Source organism: Vombatus ursinus, unplaced genomic scaffold (assembly GCF_900497805.2).
Source record: "Vombatus ursinus unplaced genomic scaffold, bare-nosed wombat genome assembly UNPS02015150.1, whole genome shotgun sequence".
Taxonomy (NCBI): Eukaryota; Metazoa; Chordata; class Mammalia; order Diprotodontia; family Vombatidae; genus Vombatus; species Vombatus ursinus.
The window spans coordinates 5,005-18,828 of record NW_020954928.1 but is presented as its reverse complement, the minus strand read 5'-3'; the positions used below and the strand labels follow the sequence as shown (position 1 = coordinate 18,828).

The 13,824-nt window shown below is 43.4% G+C and overlaps 1 protein-coding gene across 1 annotated transcript in view; it reads right to left on the bottom strand.

The window, feature by feature from the left end:
- Window positions 1-5,837, bottom strand: part of LOC114031335 (tether containing UBX domain for GLUT4-like) — a 21,729-nt gene extending 15,892 nt beyond the window's left edge. Inside the window, exons 1-5 of the mRNA XM_027846395.1 lie at window positions 5,679-5,837; window positions 5,035-5,116; window positions 4,625-4,691; window positions 1,834-1,896; window positions 1,401-1,453 (exon numbers count right to left, since the gene is read on the bottom strand). Coding sequence (XP_027702196.1) covers window positions 1,401-1,453; window positions 1,834-1,896; window positions 4,625-4,691; window positions 5,035-5,116; window positions 5,679-5,815 — 402 coding nt within the window. The 5' untranslated portion in view covers window positions 5,816-5,837. The remainder of the gene's footprint in view (window positions 1-1,400; window positions 1,454-1,833; window positions 1,897-4,624; window positions 4,692-5,034; window positions 5,117-5,678) is intronic.
- Window positions 5,838-13,824: the final 7,987 nt, after the last annotated feature.

Genomic DNA, 13,824 nt, shown 5'->3' with positions numbered 1-13,824 from the left:
AGTCTTCCTGACTCCAGACCCAGAGCTTTATCCATTGTGCCACCTAGATGTCCTAGCCTAACCCCCTTCAATATTTACCCATCCCTTGCCCCTTCATTTCAAGGTCATTTCCATTCATCCCCTTTCCATGAAATATACTGGTTTTGTTTCTTATCCCTCAGCTTTATCATTTTCCCCTTTCCTTCCCACTCAGGGCAACACCCTTTTCCCCATAATGGCAGTGCTTCAAAAGACAAAGGAAAAAAGGCAGAAACCTTCCCATTCATAAGCCACCCCCACTTCAAAAATTTGGGTACCTCCCGTTTCAAAGGCCATGGAGCTATTGTCTGTTATTTGAAAGGGGCTAATAGCTGTTATTAATTAAAATATCTGAAGTGGCTTTGAAGAGGAAACCATTAAGGCAGCTATGCTGGGGGACTACACGAGGAAACTCTTGGGGGGGTATGGAGCAAGGGGGGGAAGCAAATGAGTTAGAAACATTCCATTCCTCTCTAGTTCAGGGTGCTAGTTACCAGTAGGATCAGGATCCAACTGCTTCTTACTCTCAGTGGTCTGTAAGGGGCCATAGTTAAGGGAAGAAAGGAATGGAAATGATAGCATTAGTTAGGATTAACTACTAAACATTCCTGACAAGAGTGAGTTTGGGTACCCTGCACAGCCCTAATCTCCCTGGGAGAAGGGCTGAAGGCAACACCTTCATTCAAGTGGACCCTGGAGGAAGGCACAAGGAGGGACAATAGATGGGGCAGTGTCTTTTGAGTCAGGCAAACTGTAGCCAAGCAAGAGAACCCCAATGCCAGGTATTCAATGTTCAGAGTAAGCTGAGTCCCATGAGGTAAGAGGGACAGAAGGTAAATATCAACCCAAGTAAAAACCTAGGATCAGTTTTTCTGACTTTATCCAGTGATTCCAGGCACATCAGTCTGCCCTAGGTCCTGGGACTGGACAACAACTACAAGCTCATCCCCTTTAGTGGGGCCCAGGCAGGAAGTGAAGAATTTTACAAAGCTCCATTCTAAACAACTTCAGAGTGGGCCTAATCCCTTCCTAATGCAATCGGCCTCTAAAAGGCTTTATTATATGCTTGGCAAACAAGCTCCCATTAACTTCTTTCCAAGTACTTGGGGCCTCACCCTGCAGCAGACCTCCCTAACCCAGCAGAGAGACTGAAGCCTAATGGCCAGGCTTCTATGAGAAACCAGAGGCTAACTGGCACCATTACCGCAGTGGAAAGCCAATCCAACTGGTCGTGACATCAACTGCTGCATCTGATACCCTCCCCAAAGCACACATGGGACATTCCCATATCATTCTTTTGATTGAGCTAGGATTCTATTTGGCACACCATGGAACAGAACCCACTATCAACCAATACCCAGGTTGGGGAACAGCCATAGTACCTGGAAGAGAGTCAGTGTGTTGTCACTCAGGATGGTTTTTGGAGGAGCAAGGACTGTGGAGAGAAAAAGTTGATTAGGTTAAGAATAATCTCTCCCCTCACTTTTTCTACCTCCCAAAACAAAGAAGCCAAGATATAGAGGCAAAGTGGAATGGAAGAATTACTGATATCACCCAAACTGACCCAAACCATTGGGTGGCAGCATCGTATCTTGTGTATGGAGGAGGGAAGGCAGGTTCAGAATAAGTCACTGACTTAGACATGACTCAGTCATACAAACTGTAGTCTCTGCCCTCCCTTAGTGAGTGACTCTTCTAAGCAGCAGAAAATTTGGGAAAGGAAAATTACTACTTGGGGTAGCTTCCCCACCATTATCTCAGGAACTGAAAGGGCTCTAAGAAAAGGGAGGAAGGAGAAATCAAGAAAGAACTTACACAGGTAAAAGGACAATTCAGGATTTCCCAGGTGACTTCTCACAAAGTCTCGCAAATCTCCTACTGTTAGACAAGATGAAAGAAGGATTAAAAGGGGAAGATACATCAGTACTTTAGCAGGACAGAACCTAGCTTCTATGACTTAGCTACAAAGAACCATAAAAATATTTTAAGATGTGGGGTCCCTGACTCTCTCCCATTTCCCTTTAGGATGGGATCTAGGAAGTGGGAAGGGGCCAGTGACTCTGGCTTAAAAGACATTTTTTCCCAGACCCTCCATCAGCCTTTCAATCTTAGCCTGCAGAATTTAGAAATTAACTCTGAGATGTCTATCAGTAGCACACTGTGTTGCAAAAGGTGGCAATGACATTTTCATTCTCTGCATTTAATCCAAGCATCAGTAAAAAGAAATGGAACCCTATTCATCTCACACGGTCTGAATGCACTCATCCTTGGGAGTGCAGGGAAGTGGTGCAGGAAGGCAGCTGTTAACCAGCAGGGACTCCCTTACTACCAAAATATCAGGGACTCTATATGTAGAGGTGCTAACACTGGGAGCTATGAGGGAATGCCAAATTGTGTCTTCAGCATAAACATAAACGGTCTTTCTTTCTCTACACTGTTTACAATCTATAACCTTAATTCTGAGCTCTCTTCATCTGCTCTCTGTTCTATTTCCCCTCTCCTCCTGCTACCTTGAAGCAACCCCACTCCCTCTAGTCTAACTACATACTAAATTTGCAAATATTTGGTGTGGTCCTTGATTAAAATAAGAGTCTGGTATAGGTCTAATGCTTAGTCCAGGAGTACATAGCTAGGTGATAAGGAGACAAAACTAGAGAGGGATGCTGAAAAAAGCATTAATGTACCCTAACTATCTGTATAGTACCTTGACAATCCTTGACAACATCTCCTACTCTCCTCCTTTCATTCAATCCTTGACAATGAGCTGACTCTCTCCTTGTCAACACAAACCCTTGATCTCCCAATCTTCTTCAGAATATATTCTCAATAAATTCTTTTTCACCTCCTCCTCCTCCATCTGTCTGTCTCTCTCTGTATCTTTCCTGCCTTTCAAATATACTTGTCTCCTGCATCATTAAAAAACCTTCATTAGACTCTACTATCATCTTAAACTATTATACGCTTTCCTCCCCCTTTCAGTCAAAAGTCTAGAAAAATCTGTCTACACTCTATGTATCCACTCCTTCCACTCTCACTAACTTCTCAACCCTTTGCAATCTGGCTTCGGACTGCATCATAACTGAAGCTGCTCTTGCCAAAGTTCCCAAATAATCTCTTAGTTGCTAAATCTAAGTTTCTTCTCTCAGTTCTCACTTTTTTCCAACCCATCTGCTGCACCATCTTCTCCCTCCTCAATATACTCTCTTCTCTGGGTTTTCCACCTATCTAGCTACTCCTTCTCAGTATGCCTTTGGTGGTTTATCCACATCATACTACTTAACTGCAGAATCTATCCTGGATCCTCTTCTCTCAATATTGCCTTGATTACTTCATCAACTCTCATGTGTTTGATTATTATCTCTATGCAGACAACTTACAGATCTACAGAGCCAGCCCCAGTATCTCCCTTGGGTTTGGGTCCTCATCATTGTCTATTACACAGACATTTCAAAAAGGATGTCCCAGAGAAATTTCAAAATAAAACTCGTCTTTTCCTCCAAATATACCTCTCTTCTTCCAGGCTCCCAAGTTTATAATTTCAGTGTTACACTCCTCCACTATTCTGTACCCCACACATTCAGTCAGTTGCCAGATCTTGCTATTTCTACCTCTACAATAGCTCCTACATGCAACAACTGTTACCTACTCACACACCACCACTCTAGTTCAGGCCCTCATCACTTCTCAGCTAGATTATTCTAATGACCTCCTAACTAGGCTAGCTCCAATTTGTCTTTCCAACCTCACTATTCATTACTTCCCCTCCTTCACACTGAAAATCAGCCAAAGTGACTTTTCTTCTATTTCTCACACATAGTATGACATCACCTGAATCTGTACTTTTCTCATGCCTGGAATTCATTCCCTGCTCAGCTCTGCCTCAAAAGAAGTCCTCTCTTCCTTCAAGACATAGCTCAAGTGTCACTTTTTACATGAAGGTTGATCTTCACCCTTCCAACTCTCAGTGCCCTCCCTCCTAAACTACCTTATATTGTCCCCCCCCAACTTCTGTAGAGCTGATCTGACCAGTTTTAATGCCATTATTCTGAGGATTTAATCAAAGAATTTTGCTTGTTGTTACCTTCTGTCTTTAATATTTAAGGGTTCTGCCTGCCCCTGACACAATTGCAGCCATAGATGCTGGGTCAAGAGGGTAGGTAGCCTGGGGTTTCAACCCTCTTCTGAATCAGCCCATTCTCACCCTAACCTCCTGCCCTGGGTCCAAACACTCAGGCAATGCAGAAGATACCTAGAGTACAGAGAAGTAATTGAAATTAAGAGTAGAAAGGAAAAAGATACTTGAGATTGTTCAAGCTTTATTACTGCCCACTCAGACAAGGTCAAAGCAGTTATGGGTTGAGTCAATCCATCTTCCCTCAAATAAGAAGGCACCTGGCCTATCCATGGTCTCCAATCTTACTCTTTTCAATAAGGCTGGATCCTTCTGTACCTATTCCATTAGCTCTACTGTCTAGGTAGTCCTTTTCTTATCAGGGCCCACTGGACAAACCAATATATTTTGAGGAAATCAAAGGATGGGAGAGAGAAGTCCCACAATCCCTAATAGCACAACTAAAAGATTCAGTAGCCTAAGGCACAGTCCTACCTGTTTCATTTGGGCGAAAGAAGCCTTGTAGGATGTATCGGTCAGGGAACAGAATTCTCAGTGCAATCTAGGCCAACAGAGACAGCCCACCCCCCAAAATAGCAAGTTCAGATTATCATGAGGAATAGTACCCAGCCAACCCCAAAAACCCTGACCCCAGTTACTTAGAAGAAAAATCCATCAGCTCAGTCTCCTAACACTCCTAAACTCTGTTCCTGAGTTGGCAGAGAACAGGGCAATGCAGACAGTAGAAATCATCATTCCTACCAACAGCTGCCTCATCCCTCTATGATTTTTGCCACATAGTACTGCAGAATCACTCAATTAGGTCCTTACAGGATCCCCATCCCATTCAAAGTTTAGAACTAAAGAGGGCTGGCTGAATTCCCCTAGGGACCAACTTCATATACCTTTGGATATCGTTCCAGTTTTTCTTTCATCTGAGCTTCTCGCAAAGATCTGGTCACCAATGGTGCTTCTTCTAGGCGCTTCCTAAGATAGAAGTAAAACAGAGTAATACAGGAGGTAAAAAGCAGAAGAGGTTTCAAGTTTCTCTCTTCCTACAAAGGGTTCTCAAGTTAGAGCTATTCCTGAAGTTCATTATTTGCCCTGACCCCAGAAGTCTTATTCCTACCCGTAAGTTCTTATTGCCCATGAAAAATGCCAGCATGCTCTGTGAAGCATATTCAGGCAAGACCTAGGTTCTGTGTGTCATGTCCTTATCCCCAGCCAGACCCTGGACATACTAATAGGTGTCACTAAGAGCACACCTCAGGTTTTTGTATCAAAAAGAATAAGCATTAGATCCTGTAGCTCAATGTCCTTTTTTTTTTTTTAAAGTACAGTTAGAAGAAAGGAGACCCTTTCCGGAAGGGAGAGAGGCTTCACCTGGAAAAACATTCTTGGACATATACTTCTTCCTCATCTCCTTATATAGCCTTTGGGAAGTAGGGCCTGAAGACCTTCTGGAAACACAGGACAGATGCAGCAGGATATAAAAATTGAAAGGTAAGGGAAAAGAAGAGAGATGGTAGATGGAAAACCAAAGACCCACCGTTCACTTTTCAACTGAGCCAAGCGTCTCCTCACGTCATCCACAGTGATCTCAAAGAATTCATCAGGAAGCTCTGCTGGCCAGGCCTGGAACAGATCCTCTAGATCTGGGTGGCATACCACCGTCTCTCGCTCCATGGGCTGTGTATTAAGAAGAGAAGTATATAGTTTAGCCACGGTTTTGGAGAACCTATAGGCAAGAATCTTCAACTGTTCATCTCAACTCAGTATCTTAGGGAACACTGTTAGAAAAGCTGCATCCAAGTAAGCTAGGGAGGGCAGGAAAAATGGCATTTGGTACTACTATAATCTACCCTTTTGCTGACCTATGACTATGGGCAATGACTACATACAGGAGACTACATAGTGACTATACATATAGAAGACTATATAGTGACTATATATATAGGAGATTCTATAGCCTAAAACTATTGGCAGCATTAAATCACTATGTGGTTTACACCCTCATGGGATGAAAACAGGCAAGGTTCTCAGAGAGAAGATGTTGAAAGGCTTTCTCCAGAGACAGATGAAGCTCCAATCTTCTTTCTCAGACTAAGGCAGTGGGTATACTCTTTCACCCCCTGGTTTAGAAGGCACACCAAAGCCGTCCTAAGCATTCAGGAAGAGGCCTATGGTCTCCTGGGGATCAGATCGAGATGTCGTTATTGTCACATCTCTTTCTGGAGGTCTTGACCTCTCCTAATGACTAGAACAAGAAAGAATTTGCAAAATTTCTGTTCATGGAGCAGATGGCCCTTTAAGTCTTTACTCGAGCTTGTCCCTGGCTCTTGGCATTTGTGGCTGGGATGAACTGTCATCACTGCTTCCTTCATAGTAAAGTGCTATGAGGAGGCGGGATAAGTAATACCTAAATTACATTCTGTGCACAAATACTCAACAACTATCTACTTTGGCAGGGTACCACACAGGGTCCCAGAGACTACCTGTCACCACCTTTCAGAGATCTATGCCTCTAAAATAGAGGTATCAGGTTGAATAATCCCAGGAAATATGCCACCCCAGACCCATCCATGTCAGGGTCTCCATTCAGTGCAGGGAGGAGCAAGAGCCAAATTAGAGCTTTGGCAAAAACCAGGGCACTGCTGAACTGGCTGCTCCCTCAGACATCCACCACCCTGGCCCACCCTTCCCTCCCCTTCATGAGGCCCCCTCCCTTTGCCCACCCTGGGGACACAGGAAGGGAGAGAGTCACTCCTGACTGTCAGCAAAGACAACACAAATTACAAGGCACAGCCAGCTCCATTTGTGGTCCAACTGAGTAATTTCAGAAAGTTAAACCAGTGAGGTCGTGTGGGTGGGACACCTCGGTGGCTTTGAGAAAGCCCAGTGGAGCCGGGCCTAACTAAAGGGTGAAGGAGCTGATTGTAGCTTTCCTCAGACCCAGAGGAGGCGTATCATCTGCCAATCTTTCCTCTAACAAAACAGCCAGACTCCTTTCTATTTGCCTGCTTTGGCTGCCAGAGGAGACACAGGTGACCTGAGATGGAAAGCAAGTGAGGAGAACAAAGAAGAAGGATAAAGGGAAGAAGCTCATTTTTCTCAGGAGAGGTTTGCTTCACGACGGATTTTGGTACTGGCCCATAGTGGGGCTGTGGCACTCCAGACTCTGTACGTATAGAGAAAATGAACTTCTTCCTTGCTTTGTTCTCTTCAGTTCCCAGTACCTCCTCCTCACCCCCAACTAGGCCTTTGTTTTTGATTTCAACTTCTTTGGAATGACAATCACACATGTCTTGTTTGCTTTCCTGACAATTCTAAAGCAAAAGGATTATTTGGGGACCATATTTTCCATACCCCCCATAACACTATTTTACCATATAAACCCATATCCTGGAACATCTCCCAGCCCTTCTGCTCTTTGAGAGGTGATGCTCTCCATCCTATAGGTACCTAGTCCCCTTTAGTCTGTCTTTCTCTGTCATCCACTGATAGAAATGGATTTCCAGGCTCAGTTTATCTGTTCTCTCTCTGATGCTAGCTGGTCTTAGGCAAGAAAAAGTAAAGGACAATTTCTACTTCCCTGGAAATAAAAGCCTAACATTTGGGGCTTTGGAGAAGGGGAGGGTCTTAGGTAGATAGATCCTTTCATCCAATGTTCAAGTTCATTTCCAGACTACACTGTCTCTCATTCTCACAGTACAATTAATTCAAGGCCAACAGTCCAGAAAAACAGTTGGTAAAAAAGAAAACTCAGAGCCTCCATTGCTCAACTTAAAGCCTCTTCCTGACACAGAGTTAGTTTTTGTTTGTGAAACAAAATAGGCTATGTGTGCATAAATTCCTTACCCCAACATACACTCCCCCCAAATTCTGGACCCTTCTTCTTTATCGCTAGGTGTTTCTCCCCTGGCCAGATCCTCTGCAAATAGCCAACCAATAAGTATTTCTAAAGTACCTACTACGAACCCAGCCATGATCAGTTACGTCTCAACCAGCCTCTTTCTAGGGCAACTAGGTGATGCAGTCCATAGATCACTGGGCCTAGAGTCAGAAAGACCTAAGTTCAAATCTGGCCTTGGGCCACACAGGCTTGTGTCACTGTGTGACCCTAAGTAAGTTACTTAATCCTGTTTGCCTCAGTTTCCTCACCTGTAAAATGAGCTAGAGAAGGAAATGGCGAACCACTCCAGTACCTTTGCCAAGAAAATCCCAAATAGGGTCACAAAGAGTTGGACACGACTGAAACAACTGAACAACAACAGCCCCTGTCACCTTAGCAGATCTGGCCAACCAGATCTGGCAAAGGCCCATACAAAGATGACTCTTAGGCTGCTAACCAAGGCCCCTGGGGTCTCTAAGACTAACCTTTCCAAAGCCACAGCTGACTTCCCAGCCATTGTGGGCAACCAGTGTAAGACTTTTTCATAACAGAATGCTAGGCGCCAGGCTGCCCCCCATGGCCACAGAGCCCACATTCCTAAAAGGCCAGAGAGCCAGCTTCTGTTCCTGGGAGAGAATAGGAGAAGAGAGACATTGCTCCCCAACCCTGAGGCCTGCCTCTCTACCCACAGAGTCAGCCCATGTGGAAAAGGCCGGAGAGGCTGGGCCTAGTTCAGGAACTGCAAGGGCCAAACTGGTACGTGGCAGGTTGGCATTTTGAACTCTTTTCAGGTCCTTTCCCTACAGGAAGTCAAATGGCCTGACTCAGGATCTGTAAAGTGCTTTGGATTTAAAGAGAAGACAAGATCATTACACGGACCTACTAAACATCTCTAGTTTGGGCCATATATTTGAGTAAAAGCATTAAAGAGTGCTTGTCTCACAATCAGGAAGTGCTAGGTTCAAGCCTCACTTCGGTCACATGTTCTCTGGGGGACTCCGAACCACTCTCCCATAGGGCCCCAGGGCAACTTTTGAAGACCACAAGTTGCAGAGAAGGTGCTGCTCAATACTGGTAAAGAAGTTCCTCATTGGGAGCTCCCTTTACTGATGACATCACAGGTCAGGTCAAAAATAAAACACGCAAGCAACTGAATGAAGATTCTATCACCAGGGACATCTCCTCACCAGAAAAACCAGTGCTCTTTTTAACATTTGCAACCAAACCACAGGGCAAAAAGGGGGTAGGAAAGAAGGCAGCTGAGTTTAAATCTGAAAGCAAATGAAGGCACTCAGCTTTCTTCCTTTTCCTAAACACCCTGCATGTTATAGATTCATTGTAACTGCCAAAGAACCAAGTCCTGCCCAAGCAAGGAGGGTGAACATGCCTGACTTTTCTAGCAGAAATAAGAAAGTAACACTGGAGTGTAGTGGAGACACCAGGTACCAAGAAGATCCAGGTGGTTCAAATTACACTTAAGCCACTTGCTGGCTGTTTGACTTGAGCCAAATCACTTATCATTCCTCAACCTCAGTTTCCTCATCTGTAAAATGAGAGGGTGGGACAACACGACACACCTTCCAGCTCTAAATGTAGAAGTCTGCCAATAGCATCTGAGGTAGACCTCATGCAGAAGGCGTCATCTGAGCTGAGCCTTGAAGGAAACCAGGAATTCCAAGAAGGAGGGGTGAGGAGGGACTTCTCAGCACAGCAGACACACTAAGGTCGATGTATTACCATGTGAGGCACAGCAAGAAGACCAGCATGGATGAGTTACAGAATGAATAGAGGAGAATACTGTGAAATAAGGCTTGAAAGGTAGAAAGGGGCCAGTTTAGGGAAAGCTTTAAATAAATGTCAGTTTATAATTGATCCTAGGAGTAATCGGGAACCTCTACTGTTTTCTGTTTTTGTTTTAGTTAGGGGAAAGACATCATCAGACTTATGTTTTAAAAAAAACATTTTGGTAACTGTGGAGTATGGGGTAGAGTGGGAGAGAGACTCAGAAGTAGGGAGATGAGGGAGAAACTGCTGAAATAATCCACTAGTTTGCACTAGTTTGGTGGCTATGAGAGTAGAGAGAAGGGGATATATGATGGGTATGTTGTGGAAGCAGAAACAAGACTTAACAAATAAAACTGCATTTAAAGAGGCGAGTGAAAAGTCATGAAAGGCAACAAAATTGAGAACCTGGGTCCTGGAAGGATGGTAATTAATACCTTGAATAGAAATGAGTAAAAGTTTGGCAGACTCATGGGTTTTGAGGAAAAGATAAGTTCTGTTTTGGAAAGGAATGGAAATTATTTTTACAAATAATCTATTACATACACCTGACAACCAGCTGCTTGGGTGTACCTTAAAACTTAGACAGATTTGTGATCCCATCAACATGAATAATCCCTCCAAGAGTAGAAACAGCAAGCCATGCATGTCTTCTTATCCCATGGGATCTTGTCCATGTTCTCCTACACATCTTCCACTGAAGATCGACCTAACATGCTGGATGTCAGCATTCCCCAAGTCTTTTTATATTTCATGGTTAACAGTGCAATTATCTTTCTGTTATGAGTATAATGTAGTTCAATTGAACGTACGTTTACACAACACCGATTACTGGTGTCACGCATTGCAATTTCTGGAGCAAGTTGTGGAACTGAGACAGAAAAGAGAATTTACTTGAAACACAGTCCACAGGAGAGGCAGCATGACCACAACCTGCAGGTTTTAACTGTTCCCAGGCTTCCTCAACTGCTAGAGAAAGTGAAGAAAAAATAATGAGTTTTGTTTTTTAAAAATATGATTTTGGATCTAAATTTTTAAAATTACAGTTGAATCTTTTTTTCCTTCTTCTAAAACAAGGGTCTATGAACTTGTTTTTTTTAAATATTTTTATAACTGTATTTCAAGTACAGTACCTGGCACAAAGAAGTCACATAATAAATGTTTATTGACTGACAATATAATTGGTTTTCTTTATAATCCTATTTTATTTCATGCATTTAAAAACAGTATTCTGATAAGAGGTCCAGAGGCTTTACTAGATCTGTCAAGGAGGTCCATGGCACAAAAAAAGATTAAGAACCTCTGCTCCAAAAGGAGTGACTAAAATAAAGGTCCCCATGAATGTGATGTTTGCTTAAAAACAAATCCAATATGGCAGGGGCAAGGGCTACCTGAACTCTGAATCGAGTCAAAACTATGACAAAAGAGGGCATGAAGTGGGTATGCGTAACGAATTGAGGCACAATAGCCAGATAATTTGTAACCTCCTCCCTTTGCAAGCTGATTAATTTTTTTTTTAAATTCTCAGGGAATAAAGCTATTTCTAGCTGCAAAATGTTAAGTTTCAGGTCCCAGCAGATTCTTGCAAAGCAGACCTGAGTGTAGAGAGGCCTCTTAGAAAGTTCTGTGAAGCTCAGCAATGGCTCAGAAGCACACCAGAAACAAGAGAGGGAAGGCTAAATGAGTAACTTCACTAAGGCTGCCAGAAAAAGCCAGATCACCTACTAGTCACAGGGCTGGATAGACACCCTGGCCACGGATGGGTCTAATCATATCCTACAAGAAGGGGAAGTCTGTGGCATTTCTGGTAGGAAACACCACTTTGACTCCAAATATGGCAATTAGAAGCCAAGAGACACATCACGAGTCAAGGAGCTTCAAACATGAGCCCTTGACTTTGGATTATCTCCCGAGAAACAAGATTTTTAGCAAAATGAGAGGAATGGCTAAGGAGAAGATATACTTGATCTCACCAAATAGACCTTTGGAACAACCTTCAGAAGCACAAACTATGGGAGCCAGAATTAAAAGCAGGACTTGAGTGAGAATGCCAAGAGTTGAGCTGGGTCTTCTTTCCAAATGCTGAGTAAAAGGAACCTATGGTCCAGAGAATTTAGCAGGTGGGATCAAAAAACTACATCCTAACAAGGTCAGCTACCCAAAGCCATGGAATACATCAACCACACTCAATTTTATTTTGTATTTCAGATCCATGTTCTGGGCTTGTTTCCTTCTGATCCTTTGCAGGGCAATCTGGTTGTGATTTTAAATTCCTTTGCCCACTGTTCTGTAGTCACTGCAGTTTATTACAATACCCATTCTAGGCAGATTTATGGGGAAGTTTTTGGAACTAAGATGCTTAGAGATATCATTAAAAATTTAAAAAGAAATTGGTAAATGATGATGGAAAAACTTCAATGCTTTTAATTCACAGGATCATCAACTTAGGGTGAGACCTTAGAGAACACCAAGACACTTCATTTTATAGGTGAGGAAATGGGGCCCAGAGAAGTAAATAATTTTCACAAGGTCACACTTTAGGCAGGAAGCAGCAAAGCTGAGATTCATATCCAGGCCTTTGGATTCCAAATCTAGATCTTTAGCCTAAACTACTGCCTCACTATTGTTAGAATGCACCCATAAGCTGGAATAGAGAACTATCCCAGGCAAGATTGTCATAGGAAATGCCAGCATCAATAGCAAATTCAGTTGAAGGTGGGGGTTATCTAAAGTATAACTGCTTCTGTATATGATTAGGGTAGAATGGAGACAGAAGACATGATATTTGGGAGGCTGAAGAACTAAAAGGCCAAGGTGTTCAAGGGGACTGGAATAAAGACGACTACTCCAGGCAACTGAATTTACCGGGGAGGCTGGAAAGAGATAAGGAGGTCCAAGTGGCAGGATGTAGTGAACTTTAAGGGAAATGTGGTTGCTGAGCAATGGTGGTAGACTCTCAAAGTGGCAATGGAGTACAAGAAATATGTCAACTCCTTCTGTCCCTATGTCAGGTAAGAAAAAAGCCAGTCTCACAGAGGGTACCAAGTGCTATGGTATCTTTAGAAGGAATGTGAGAAGGAATCCAAAGGTAAAGATGAATGGTGGGGGGAGGTCCAGAGGGCAAAGTAGAAAGACAGGGCAGAGGAAGAGAGGGACTAGGGGAAGTCATGAGAGAAAAGATAGTAGCTGGCACATGCAGCGTGTGGATTCTTTATTGATCACAGATTCCTATATGGTACAGTTTTTAGGGCCAGGTAGCATATTGGGAGGCAGTCCACCCTGGTGGAATGCGGCTGATGGCATCCGAGGGACAGAAGAACTGAGAGGTGAGAAGTCCCTTTGTTCAAATAGCATGGGGGAGGTGAAACTGTCACTGTAAAAGTATGGTGGTGTGTATTTTACTTGGAAGGGGGATTCTCTTGCTTATAGTGGTGGTAATTCTGAGTCCTTGGATGGAGTGCCAGAGGGGTCTTTCCCAGCTACTATGGAAGGAGGTAGCCCCTCCACAGAGGCCTCTAACTGGCAAAGGGTTTGTATCTTTCCCTTAATGTTCCTCTAAGGAAGGGGGGTAAGTTTTGGTGGATGAGCCAGGGAATAGTGAGTGCCAATAGTGGTGCCAGTATTTGGTACCTCATTATGAACTTAAATCCTGGGAAGAAGCTTATGATCTCTTAGTCACTTTATTACAGCAGATCTAGATGCATGATGAAGAACTATTGACTGTCCCAGAAGAGTCATCATCTGTGCTATGCCCTTGATATTCCTGGTACCACTCTGGATCATCTGCTTTTCATCACCAGCTTGATTTAGGAGAACCACTGTGAAGTGTAAAGATAGAGCATCACCCACCACATGGACGAGATCATTGAGATTCATGATTTCACTATTCCAAAGAGAGGAGAAAAAGTCTAACATTTCTGGCTTTCGTTATCCCCCACTTTACTGTCTATACCAGAGAGTACAGTAAAAGTTCAGTAAGCATTATTTTGGGGGTGTTTTCATGGAATAGTTCATTACAATT